Source organism: Ovis aries, chromosome 1 (genome assembly GCF_016772045.2).
Source record: "Ovis aries strain OAR_USU_Benz2616 breed Rambouillet chromosome 1, ARS-UI_Ramb_v3.0, whole genome shotgun sequence".
NCBI lineage: Eukaryota > Metazoa > Chordata > Mammalia > Artiodactyla > Bovidae > Ovis > Ovis aries.
Window position 1 is genome coordinate 237,887,431 of NC_056054.1, and position 13,884 is coordinate 237,901,314.

General features: G+C 41.3%; 1 protein-coding gene across 1 annotated transcript in view; it reads left to right on the forward strand.

The window, feature by feature from the left end:
- The first annotated feature begins 966 nt into the window (after window positions 1-966).
- CLRN1 (clarin 1) overlaps window positions 967-13,884 on the forward strand; it is a 47,706-nt gene continuing 34,788 nt past the window's right edge. The window contains exon 1 of the mRNA XM_004003254.6: window positions 967-1,556. Within this exon, the coding sequence (XP_004003303.1) occupies window positions 1,304-1,556 (253 nt within the window). The 5' untranslated portion in view covers window positions 967-1,303. The remainder of the gene's footprint in view (window positions 1,557-13,884) is intronic.

The following is a 13,884-nucleotide window of genomic DNA, read 5'->3' on the forward strand; positions in this document are numbered from 1 at the left end:
TAAATTCTAACTAAAAGTTCACTTTGTAAGTTAAAGCCTAGCACACTAACGTGGCATAAATAGACATTCATTAAACACACACACACACACACACACACACACACACACACACACACATAAATGAGTACTGTATCTGTTTCAGAAAGAGGAATCTCACTGGAAATGCAAAGTTAAAAATTTGTCCCTGAATTCTGAACTTTAGTTTTCAGATCTTGACAATTTAACCAAACTCACTTTGTGACTTAATCTTGATCATCCCTTTGCCTCTTGTCTCCCTGACTGATTACCTCTGCTGGGACCTTTACTTTTCAGTGATGAATTCTCAGCGCCTTCCATCTGACCACAATCTATTCTTTCCAAAACAATGCCTCTGTCTTCTTTCAGATTCTGATATTTCTCAGATCCAGAAATACACTCCCTTGTCATTATCCCAAAGCAGTTAACTTTTTAAAAGAAAACATTTAGAAATCTAGATATTTGCATCTGCATCTCCATATTTCTGTGTGCCAGGAAAAAATAATGAATCAAATTCTTCATCAACACACTGGTTCTAAATCATTGATTCGGGAGAAAAGGAGTTAGGAGTCCCAGTGGTCAGTCTATGGTGCTTTAGATCCATGCAGAAACCAATTCAGTCCAATACTTTATCCTGCTATAATGAACATTTTTTCAAAATCAATTAATTGCCAGTATATTTGCTTGTGTACATATATATATTTATATGTATATATACATACCTATGTATAAGAATATATACATATATTCTTCCTACCGCTAATGCAACTCCTCTTCTCCTCCTACCTAAAACAAAAACAAAAATAAAAACACATCAATAAATGAACTTCTCAAGTAGCTGATCATTTACCAAGGGAGCCAAGCCTGTTTCTGAAAGTTTCAATTCACCCAATCAGACAATAAGCAGAGGAAAGGGGAGGCATTTATCAGGTTACACAGAGGACTCCATCTGTTATCTTAGACCTCTGTTACCAGGGGATAGAAGAGCAGATACTTGCAGGCACTTTGAAAGAGGTTTAATCTCTAGGTTCTTAGTCTTAAAATTTCAAATTAGAAGCAGAGAAAAGGAGGAAAAAAAAAAAAACAAGCAAGCATGATGAAGCCGCCTCCACTCTGGGATTCTGACATTTAACCTGGCGAGAGAAGCCATCAGTGGTGAAGTTGCTGTTTCAGTCGGGATTTGTCTGTTCAAGCTTCTATAATAAATACAGTCAAAGGGGCAGTCATTTCTCCTTGGTCACAAAGGTCTGAGTTCTGAACCTCACCCTCATAAGAGCCATTTCTCATCATGCCAAGCCAACAGAAGAAAATCATTTTTTGCATGGCTGGGATGTTAAGCTTTGTGTGTGCCCTCGGAGTTGTGACAGCCCTGGGAACACCTTTGTGGATCAAAGCCACCTTTCTCTGCAAAACTGGGGCTCTGCTCGTCAACGCCTCAGGGCAGGAGCTGGACAAGTTCATGGGCGAGATGCAGTACGGGCTTTTCCATGGAGAGGGCATGAGACAGTGTGGCCTGGGAAAGAGGCCCTTCCGGTTCTCGTGTAAGTAACTATTCCATTTGAATTATTTAATAGTGTAGGCAGGCTCTTCCAAGTGTTGCAAGAAATTATTTTTAAGAACCTTGCCCTGTCTATTGCAGGGCTTGTTGAAGAGGTATGAACAATCTGAAATACATAGATCTCTTCTGAGCAGCTTCTTTCTGGTTTTTATTATTTCATTCTTTCTAGTTTTCTTATGACAACTTACAGTTAATGAGTTACCAGGGAATTGAACTTTTGGTAAAGATAAACATTCTTAAATATTAATATTTATGTAAGAAATTATGGGCTGTTTTTTTAAAAGAGGGGAGCTTGGAGAAATAGGAAATTTGTAAGAGAAGATCTTTGTTTTGTTCTTTAAAAAAGAACCAGTATCATCTATATGTGTGGCTGAGTCCCTTCGCTGCTCAGCTGAAACTATCACAACGTTGTTAATTGGCTATTTCCCAATACAAAATAAAAAGTTTAAAAGAGAAAAAAAAAGAACCAGTGTCATGCGCTCCTTAACCAACTCTAGCTGTTTTTACTCCTTGCACATAAGTTTGTTTCCTGTCTATACCCCCATTTTCCCTGCTAGGAACTTTACTGTTGATAAATATTTTTTCTTTTTTCCTTATCTAACTTGGATCACCTGACTATAGAAATTTAAAATAATGTGCCATGCTACCTGAGAAAGAATTAGATACCTATTTAGGAAAATTTGCTACTGACTGACCTTTGAATTACGTGGAGGATAAGAGACAGATTTTCCTATTGCGATATTTGTGAAATGGAAGCGTTACCCATACTATTTACCACCTGTGTGTCTTAAGAAGAGAATTTTTAAAAAATTACCATGTGAATAGGCAACTCATTAAATGAAAATTAATAAGAAGTCATTTGTTATATCTCTCCCAGCACACATTCAGAAATTATTATTATTTCAAATGGGCTGGTTTGGAACAATCTTATGAAGACACAGCCAGTAAATTACTGCATAAATCAGTCTTCAGGAAAGGAGGTTACCAACTGAGGCATTTAAAATGACTTATTATTTTGCCTGGGTATTTTTTTTTTTCTAGCATAGGTGGAAAGCTAAATTAATTGAATTTATTATTAACATATGCAGTGTCTAATTAAATTTCAGTGCTGGCCTATTTATATTTCCACAACATTCCTTACCACTTCTTAGCACCATTGGACACCAACTTTCAACTCACATAGGCTATTAAGTGACAGAAATTTGCACAGGGCTCCAGAAAATCCCCAAGAATTAGTCTCCGGCTTTTTAAGAAATCATCCTTGACTAGACTGGATGAAGCGGATCCCCACCTTTTTATTGAATGGCTTTATTCCCTTAAGGTAAGGGGGCTGTTAGAGTTGCTTAGCTTCCCAAGGGGTGCGGGGTAAGAACAAAGCAGAATGTCACACAAATTGCAACTGTATTAAAAGACAAAAAAGGAAAAAAAGATGAGTGAAATGATTTAACCGTGAGTCATTGGCAAGCTAAAGTGTGAGTAAAGCTTCTCATAAATGAATTTAGACAAAAGCAGAAAGCCTACAGGGGTTTTCAGGAGTCTCTGCATTTTCCACAGTGAAATGAAGATAAACTTTATTCATAGCACAAGATATGTTCCAAAACAATAATATATTTTCTAAATACGTACTTGACAGTAAGCACTCTGCGTATTTTGTCTCATTTAATCCTCCCAGGGCCACATTCCTCTGCAGTTCAGTGAAGCAATTTTTCATGGCTGTGTCCTATGCCAGCTCTATCTGTAATGAAGTTGTTCTAATTGCAGGTCCCTTTGCCTTCTGTGAAGTTTCAGAGCTGGTGGGGTTTAAACAATACCCTACCTCACACCAGTGCATTAGTCCCTGTGATTCTCTGAATGTTTCCCCCAGCCTAATGAAGAAAATTTTGCATTGGACAAATTTAGTTGGAGATTTATTCTGAATAAATTGGACATTGTCAGTGTCCATGTTCTAAATGAGTTTTTGCTTGGTTCTGCTATACATTTATGTGTATTATTTTTATGTGCAACATATGTGTCACTTTTAAAACCCAGACATACAGTATAACATGGGGATGAAGAATGAACCAGAAAAATAGTTAGGCAATGTTGTCATGTTTACTCCTATTAAATATTCCCCATTGACCACTCTGTCTCTTTTAATTATAACAAAAATCTCCCCTGTGAGCCTGCACAATTATGCTGGGAAAACTTCTGCCTCGTTTGCTCTGGCTGATTCTCATCCATTTATGGGTCAGCGGTTCATCTTCTCGAGATCACTAGCATTCATACGTAGCACACAATTTCATTCATTATAATGAAGGACTGTTTTCCTTTCAAGGCAGCACAACTGGTCGGCTTAATTTTTCCTGATATGTCACCTGTAAAATTTTAATGATGGTGGCTAAACATTAAATGTAGCCATCAAGACAAAACGTATGTTTTGAGCTCAGGGTGTGTGGGTGGGTTTCTGTTTTGGTTTGAAACACTGCAGAGCATTATCAAAATATGATCTTCAAGAATCATATGGCATTAATCATTCCTAGATGTGCTGATCTCTTCATTGCGAAGACAGTTCAATGAGCTGGGGAAAACATATGGGATAATTTTTTTTTTTTTAATCAGAAAAACAAAATTTAACCAATCACAGCATTTTGTAGCTTGCAACTTGAGTCATACTTTTTAAAGCATCTTAATTTGGACCTTATGATTGAAAATTTGTAAAAAGCTTAACAGAGGTTTAGCTTACTTCATATTTTAGAGAAGCAGAGCTTCTTGACCAGTTGAGGCACATGACCGAGATTGCAGAGGGAGCATTGAAACTACTGTGAGCAAGAAGGTGGCTTCTGAAACATATTTTGGGGTAGAATAGTTGGGATTCTGGATTTCTGTGACCATCACTGAGAGTTGGCCCTCTATCCCCGTGGTCTCCTGCTGATCCCAGCTGTTCCAGGTGATCTACTGGTCACCGTTCTATACGTTCTGTATCTTTCCCATCACTCTGCCTACGCATGGTGGGGCTGCAAATGTCTTTGGCGGTCCTCCTTCTGGTAACACTGCCTGTTTCACCCCTCTTCCTTTACTGCCATGCAGAAGCAGGCACAGTGGGGGTAGGAGGGACACCTACCTAGTGTCTCTAGTCAGGGAGGACTGTCTGATGGAAGGGAGGTGGGTAGGGTACACTTGTACTGTTTCACTCAGCCTGCAGGGCCCCTCTGGCATTGTAGCTTAGGTGCCCTATTGTGTAGCCTCACTCACCCATTGGAACAGTTCAGCCAATAGAGAGGTTGTTTTCCTCCCACTGAGGAAAAAAAGTGATTAGAAGATAGTAATGTTCTATCTTTACTAATGCTAAGGGGAAAGCCAACTTCTAACAGCCAAATAACTGTTTCCTCCTCTCTCCTTCCCAGACCTTGATGCTCACTCTGTTATTTTTCATTACCTGTATTAAAAGTTCTTGAGAAGTGTATTTCTCTGCAAGGAGATCCTGAGCCCTAAGAAGGCAGGGGCTATTATGCATCCTGGTGCTCCCTCATACTAGGACTAGTACAATGCATGTCACAAAGGGGTGCTTAATCAGCGTTTGGTAAACTGACACTATCAAGAATAAGCAATGTGGGATGGGGGCAGCACTCTGCCATTCGCTGGAGATTAGACTTTAAGCAAATTATGTCACTTCATGGGTTTTCAGCTCTTGCATCTATCAAATGGGAGGTGAAACTAGGTGAGTTCTAACATTTCTTTCAGTTCAAACACTCTATGATCTGTATAACAAGAGGCTGGCTGTTCTAGACAAGGTCCCTCCAGCTTTAAATTTGCATGACCCTTCTAGTTTCAAATGCTCACAGCTTCCACTGACAGATGTTAGCCACCATCATTAGAAGTGGCAAGTTTTGTGTGCCTTTGCTCTCTCATGCTTAAAGCACCTAATTTTTGAAGTATTCTGAAATACCTACCATTTATTAGGACCCAGAGGAATTTCATTATCAAAGTCAGTGCTTCTTTTTTTTCCCTGTCATATCCTTTCACTTTTTGTGTAGAAAATTACAGGTTAAAGAAGGAGAAAGTGAAAAATGGGATGTTTTGGAATCCTAGAGAGAGGGGTTAGTCAGTTCCAAAGAGTGGGAGCAGCCATAAACCCTCAAGGAATAAAGAGAGAATTATTGAGAAAGCGAAAAAGGGAGATCTAAAGGCAAGGAGAGGCTGTCCAACCTCCTTCTATTTTTCCCTCTTCATTTTCCCTAGAAACTCCTCTTCCATCCTCACTGCAAAACTCCTTTTTCCTGAATCTGATTTTATTAACTGGTAATGTCAAGAAATGAAGAATGACTAGTATATTTAACACTCCAAGGGTGTTCTTTACCCAAAGGCAGAACTTAAGCAGCAATCATCCTCAAATTAGCGAGAAATACAGAAAAGGTGATTTTGAGAAAAGGAACTTCTGGTTCTCCTTGGCTACTCCAGGACAAGAGCATTTATCTCTGCTTCCTTCCTAACAACTACATCTAATATCCTTTTGGAAAAAATAATCCACAAAATCAGCCTTGTTTGACAATTATAGTCTTGCTTATCTGTATGAACAGGCTTCCCTGTTGGCTCAGTGGTAAAGAATCCACTGCCAATGCAGAAAACACAGGCTTAATCCCTGGGTCAGGAAGATCTTCTGGAGGAAGAAATGGTAACCCACTCCAGTATTCTTGCCTGGAGAATCCCATTGACAGAAGAGCCTGGTGGGCTATAGTCCAGGGAGTCACAAAATAGACCTGACTTAGTGACTGAACAGCAGCAACAAAATATGCACACACACACACACACACACACACCCCTGCCTTCCCTTTAAATTACCCTCCATCCTGACAGCGAGTAATGTCATTGACTGTGCTTTCCTGAGAGAGGAAGTAGAGGTGGATGGGGCTGCTTCTGAAACTCTGTGTGGCAGGTTCTCAGTGGAACTTAACCCTGGTGTGTGAACTTTATCTGTTGGAGGATGTCTCCCAAATTGTTCTTATAATATGCTGCTCTGCTTTCTCGTTTATTTTTTTCATCCTTAGAAGAAAGCTTGTTTAAAAAACTGGAGTATAATTGCTTTACAACGTTGTGCTAGTTTATGCTGGACAACAAATTGAATCAGCTATAATTATATATATACCCCCTCCCTCTAGAGCCTCCCTCCCACCCCGGCCCCCATCCTGCTTTCTCTTCTAATCTCTGAGGGTGATTCATCTTCCCCAAGGACTTTCAGGCAATCCAGAAGAAAAAAACACTAGTTTCAGCTGCCCATTTACTGGGTGTCTCATGGGTGCCAGGCATTTTGCATATATGATCTCCAACCTTTAGATGGAGGCATTATGATCCTGCTTCTCTTGAACAGATAGAAGTGGAAGAAGTGGAAACTCAAGAGAGGTCACAAAAATTTCCCAAAGTCACAATAAGTAGCAGACCTAGGGTTGAAATTCTTGATCTACTCATTCCTTTACCAACTTCTGTCTCCACACATTACGCAAAGAGATGAGGAAAATGTACAAGCAGGACTTAGTTTCACCCTCTATTTAAAATACTATGTTGGGCTGCTGAGGACCTGGAGGAAATGGAAATACTGTGTACTGTTGGTGGGAATGTAAATTGGTAAAACTGTTTTCCACTATGGAAAACGGTATGGAGGTTCCTCAAAAACTTAAAAATAGAATGACCACACAACCTGGCAATTCCACACCTAGATATTTATTCAAAGAAAGCAAAAACACTAATTCAAAAAGATATATGTAAGCCTATGTTCTTAGAGGCATCATTTAGGATAGCCAAGATATAGAAACTGTGTCCATCAACAGATGAATACATTAAAAAAAAGATACGTATTACATATACAATGGGATATTAGTCATAAAAAAGAATGAAATCTTGCCACTTGTGACAATGTGGATTGACCTGGAGGGTGTTATACTTAGCAAAATAAGTCACACAGAGAAAGACAAATACCATATGTTTTCAATTATATGTGGGATCTGAAATTAACAGTGAACAAATAAAACCGAAAAAGGCTCACAGATACAGAGAACAAACTAGTGGTTATCAGAGGGGAGATGGGTGGTGGAGGCAACGTAGGTGAAGAGGACTAAGAGTTACCCACTACCAGTAAGAAACAACATAGGAAATGCAGTCAATATTTTATAATAACTTTGCATGAAGTATAATCTATAAAAAGATAAAACAACTATGCTATACATTTAAAACTAATATAATATTGTAAGTTGACTTTACTTCAGTTTATTTTAAAAGAAAAAAAACTCACAGATGAAAAACCACTGTGTTAGTACTTCACAAGACCTAGTTCTCATATAACCAAGTGATGGTAGTTGGCCTTCAGATTTGAATTCGTTCATTGCCTCTTTATTTCACATTTCAGTGGCCCTGATATTTCAGCCCCAATTTTGACCTTTAGAAAATAAAATAGTTAAGCCAAGCCTGTTTAAGGATCTAGCTTGAGCAGGTCACATGCTTGTGGCTAATCTTTGGGTTATATAATTATGCTACCTTGATGTTGATAGTTAACGCTGAAGGCAGAGATACCTGATTTCAGCTGTGGTTAATTCATTTAAAAATCTCTGCCAGGGAAAACCTTTATGGTACGATCTTCAAAGTTAGTTACTTGTGTGAGTACATATTCTCAGTCGTGTCCGACTCTTTGTGACTCCATGGATTACAGCTCGCCAGGCTCCTCTATCCATGGAATTTTCCAGGCAAAAATACTGGAATGGGTTCACATTTCCTTCTCCAAGAAATCTTCCCGACCCAGGGGTCAAACCCATGCCACCTGGGAAGCCCCACTTAGTTATTTGCACTACGATAATTATTTCACCACGGCAATGATGAATATGGCAGACTCCTTCCCGAGGTGACAAGAACAGGTTTCAAAACAGAAGCAGGAATAAAAAAAAAAATGCAGGCACATTTGATTCACTACAAAAACTGATATAAGGAGTCAATGGGATAGAATTAGAGTACAAATCAAGATCTCTTTTCTCAAAAGATGAAAAATAAAAGCTCATTTTAATCTCTGAACTGTATTAGGGGTTTCATAAAGCTAAAAGCAGGTAGATTTGAAAAAAACTCATTTAAATGAAACAACATCAGATTTGCCTTTCATCCAGTCATGTAGCTAAACAGCCAGAGTGGCTGTGGTGTGATACCCTTTTATTACAGGTCTGATAGCACTGACTAATAGCTAACGGTACCTGGCAGACTAATTTATGCAGGATTCGTATTTCGCTCCCTCTCAGCATGTTATAACTGTGGCAAAGCCATTCTTGGGAGTTATTACCCCAACATAATCATACCCTGTGGATTCGGAGCAGTTAAATGGGTTCTGTTATCAGAGACACATATGCACCAAAGCATCTGCCGTCCCTCAGCCGCTGTGGGTGATTAAGACTCACTGATGGGGCTGCTTCCCATAGGCTGGAGTCAGATAGGTAGAGTTCAGCTGAGAGAATCAGGTGAAGTACCGAGAAAACTGCATTTTAAGTGGTTCTATCATATCATCGAGTCTCTTCCTTTTAAGTCCTGGGGTCATGGGTTTCGTTCTCCTTGGCCATGGAGCCATCAGAAGCCTGGCTCAATACCTGGGTGTGAGATTCGGAGTGATATTAAAGGAGATGAATGCACTGAGTTTATGTCAGGGAATGTCTTTTACTGGATTTTCATAAAGACAGGCTGCAGACGGGCTGAGGGGAAAAGTCAGATAAAGAGCATTTCTGTAAGAAGAAAGAAATCTTCCCCCTTAGTCCCTTTCAAGAAAATGAATAGCTGAGCACCAAGGGGCCAAATACAACTTCTTTTTGAAACATCCCTTTCATGTGAAGGACAAGTCGAGAAGAAAAACAGGACCTCTGAAGCTACCACCACGGCTTTAATCTAGGAAGAAGAGGTGGCACCATTGCTAACATCATTGTCAGAGGCTGGCTTCATTTTGAGAGCTTCACAGATGGTGTCACCTGCAATTTACATCTGGCCAGATGAAGACAGATAGGGTCGATGAGACCGAAACCGTTAGATCAGTGGTCTGTAACCCTGCTGTGCTTTAGAATCACTCAGGGAGTCCTGAAAACTACCGATGCCAAAGCCCCATCCCTGAGCAGCTGGATCAGGATCTCTGGAGGCGAGGCCTGAGCACTGGATGGCTTAGAAGCTCCCGAAGTGAGTCTAATGTATAGCCAAGGTTGAGAAGTACTGTGGCAGATGACAGCTGAGACTGGCAGAATCGGGTGAGGCCGAAGAGTCAGGAGCCCTTGTATTAGGGCTGGACGAGGTCACCAGAAGGAGGGCAGGGGAGAAGTCATGTTTAGTATTGTTCCCAAACAGTTGGGAGGTTTTCTGGTCAAGTTCAAGCTGGAATGCTTGCCTTCCATTCCTTTAGCGGGCGTATTTCTAGGAAGGGTCTCACACTTCATCCACACCTACCTGGGCTCGGAGAGAACAACAGATCTGAATGGTGGGTTTATAGTAAGAAACTGAGCAAGCTTGGCTCCCAGCCTCAGTGGCTTCAAAGGCATTCCGTCTTTCCAAATCGGCCCACCAGTTACAGGAGTCTGCTCTTCTCCTGGCCAGAGTCAGGGTGCCAGGTCTGCCTGGGGGAAGGAGGACTTTCGCTGACAGGCAAGGGCTGACGGGCTGAGGGTGTTGGGAGTGTGAGGCCAACCAATCAACGGAACTGGGTGGACAATCTAAACCACCTTCTCCGGCACTTTATCAAAATAAAGCTAGTATCTTGGCCTCCATCTCCCTGTCTCCTGAAGACTATCAGGGCCCCTCTTTAGAGGTGTGCCATCAGAAAATGTGCAAGGAATAGCACAAAGGAAATAGAAGTGAGAATAGGGGCAGCAGATCAGTTACTGAGGGGAGTGTGTGACAAGGAGCAAATAAGTGATCAAATCTGAAGTTCTTGGATTATGTACAGCAATCGCCACCTGTCAGGTCAGGGGAAAAAACAAAGCAAAACAAAACAAAAAACCCTGAGCTGCAAGACAGATCATCTGAGTGCCATGTAATCTCAGGGCTTCTCTGGGAGGATGTTAAGTCCTAATGTACAGATATGGCTCCACCGATGGGCTGGGTAACTCCCACCAGTCCCAGAGATCAATCCTGAGACTTGAAAACGCCGGTGCTCTCACACTGCACTGGGCTCTTGAATCTCCCACTCTTTTTCCAAAAAATATTTATTTATTGGCTGCACTGGATCTCCGTTGTGGCATATGGGATCTTCGATCTTTGCTGTGGCATTCAGGATCTTTTTTTTTTTTTTTTTAAGTTTCTACATGTGGGATTTATTTTCTTGACCAGGGATCAAACCCAGGCCCCCTGCATTGGGAGAACAGAGTCTTAGCTGCTGGACCACGAGGGAAATCCCTTAAGTATCTCACTCTTGGTGAAAATACAACTCTTCTGCCATTTTCATTGTGTTAAAAAAATGCTTAAGTGATTATGTAAAATTTATAGAACTTCCATATAAATGATCTCATTGTGTTGTTCAAAAGTTCTGCAACTTATTTCTATTACCATCCACATTTACAGACAAGGAGCTGAAGCATCATAAGCAGTCAATGGCAAAACCAGACTTAATCTCAAACTTGGGCCTCCCTAGTGCCTCAGACGGTAAAGAACCTGCCTGAAATGCAGGAAACCCGGGTTCAGTCCCTGGGTTGGGAAGATCCCCTGCAGGAAGGCATGGCAACCCACTCCAATATTCTTGCCTGGAGAATTTCATGGACAGAGAAAGGAGCCAGGCGGGCTACAGTCCATGGGGTCGCAAAGAGTCAGACACGACTGAGCAACTAACACTTTCACTTTTCCGATTCCAAAAGCTACTCTTTTCCCAGCCTGTCATCTTTTGATTAATGTCTAACTATTTTTCTCTCTTCCTACCAGCTCCCTCCTCTTCTTCCTTTGGTCATTGTGATATTCTAACCACCTCATACTCTTGATTAGTGCCTAAACATAGGCTTAGACCAGATCTACTGAGTCCTGTTTTAAGAATTTCAGGGTGAAAGATGTAATCAGTAAGAGATAAACAGAGAACAAGGTTTTGGGATAAAATACAGCAGAAGAACCCAGGAGAAAGAAATGAAATAAATGTTAAGGCAACTGAAATGAAAGCCATACATTTAGAGAGATCAAATAAAGCATGGATTAATGGCAAGTAATAAAAGAACATACTTAGCAGTTAGTAAAAACAAACAGCATTTTTTTAAAAAATCTTATTACTTTCCAATGATCTATTGAAAACAATGTGACTTCATATGTAAAATACAAATTCTTTGTAAGTTAGAGTAAGCGTTCTCTCACCACCCCCTGAAAAGATCATCGGTGCTTATGTGCTCCAGTGCTCTTCTAGACTCTGAGGACACAAGGGGAATGAGAGAGTACTTGTTCCTAAACACCCAAGAATCTAGCAGAAGGGTTTTTAAATAACTGACCACTTGTAAGAGCTGTATGTTCAGTTTTCTCAGTCAAGATGGGCGAGGCTATGTTTTAATAATAAAGTCCAAATATTATAGGTTTAAATCAACAAAAGACTTAGAATTCCATGATGGCCTAGGATTCTGGGTCTTCACTGCTGTGGACCAGGTTCAGTTTCTGGTTGGGGAACTGAGATCTTCCAAGACATGCAGAGCAGCCAAAAAAATAAAATAAAATAAAATAACAAAGATTGATTTGTTGCTCACAGTACATATTTATCAGAGATTAGCTGTAGTTCCATTCCAGGATTTGGTCACCATTTGTAATATTACCAGTTATTGTAACAAAGAGCTCTCACCCAGGCAACTAAGTTCTCTGACCTGGAACTGACACACACCAAGGATGTTACATGACGGGGCCCTCAAAGGAGCCAAAACATGAAATCCCCATGGGCCCAGAATGGGGAAGAACCAGAACTATGGATGATGTAATCGTGCCCAATATCATTATCATCAACATTATCATTTTTGTTTACAAAGTTCCAAGAAACAGAACTACTGTCTGTCAGGGCGAGGCACAGAGAGATCAGAGGAAAGTAAGGATTAGAGTTAGATATCACTAGATGGCATTGAACAAACCATTCTGAGCAAAGGAACAGCATGAACCAAGGTAGGAAGAGCCTACTGTGGCCAGAGTGCAGAGGATGCGTGAGTGACAAAAGGAGGAGGAAGGTAAGGCTGGAGCATAAGAGAATAGAATGTGAGGGACTTCACTGGTTAACTTTATCTGGTAGGCATTGGGATACCATTTAAGGATGTTCAGTAGGTTAGTGTCAGGACAGAAGACAGATTAGAAGACTGAGGAGAGAGGCAGGGAGTATAGTCAGAAGGTTCCTCCAAGATTTGGAGGTCCAAACCAAAGCATTGTCAGAAGGCTGGAAGGGGGTGCTGCTGCTGCTGCTAAGTCACTTCAGTCGTGTCCAACTCTGTGCAACCCCAGAGATGGCAGCCCACCAGGCTCCGCCGCCCCTGGGATTCTCCAGGCAAGAACACTGGAGTGGGTTGCCATTTCCTTCTCCAATGCATGAAAGTGAAAAGTGAAAGTGAAGTCGGTCAGTCATGTCCGACTCTTCAAGACCCCATGGACGGCAGCCCACCAGTCTTCTCCATCCATGGGATTTTCCAGGCAAGAGTACTGGAGTGGGGTGCCATTGCCTTCTCCAGAAGAGGGGGCAAATATTCCCATAATAATCAGAAGCAAATATCAACAGAACTTGGTGATAGAGGATGAACCCCAGGCTTCCACTGGCTAGATGGTTGGGATCAATTGCCAAGATAAATACAGAAGGGACAGTTTAGAGTGGTGGTAGAATGACTTCTGATCATGTTTAATGAGTTCACGTATGGGTTAGCAACAAGAGACGGCCATCAGTTATACAGATATGGAGGTCATGAGCAAGGCTGGGACAAAGGCAGAGAGGTGAGACCCAGCAGATTGGAGGTGGTAGTTGGAGCTACAACCGAAGAGGAGGCTTCTTGAGGGGAGAATCAAATGAGAAGGCCAAAGAAGATGTGTTCTAGAAAGCACTAATATTTCCAGGTAGAAGAGGAGGGATATGCAAAGGGGAGGAGAGGAGATGGTCAGTGAACTGGGGGGGGGGGGAACTGGCTGAGGGGGAACCATGGGATGAGCAATGTTCAACCAGGGAGCAATGGAGGTATCACATGAGAGACGATGGAAATGGTCCTCTGAATCTTATACCAGAAGGTCACGGGGGACCTTTGCTAAAGCAGTCTTGATGGAGTGGTCCTCCTGTAGGAAGGGGGAGGTAAGGGCCTTGTGGGAGCTGAGGAGGGAAGGAGAGGGAAGGACCCAGAGAAGACAGG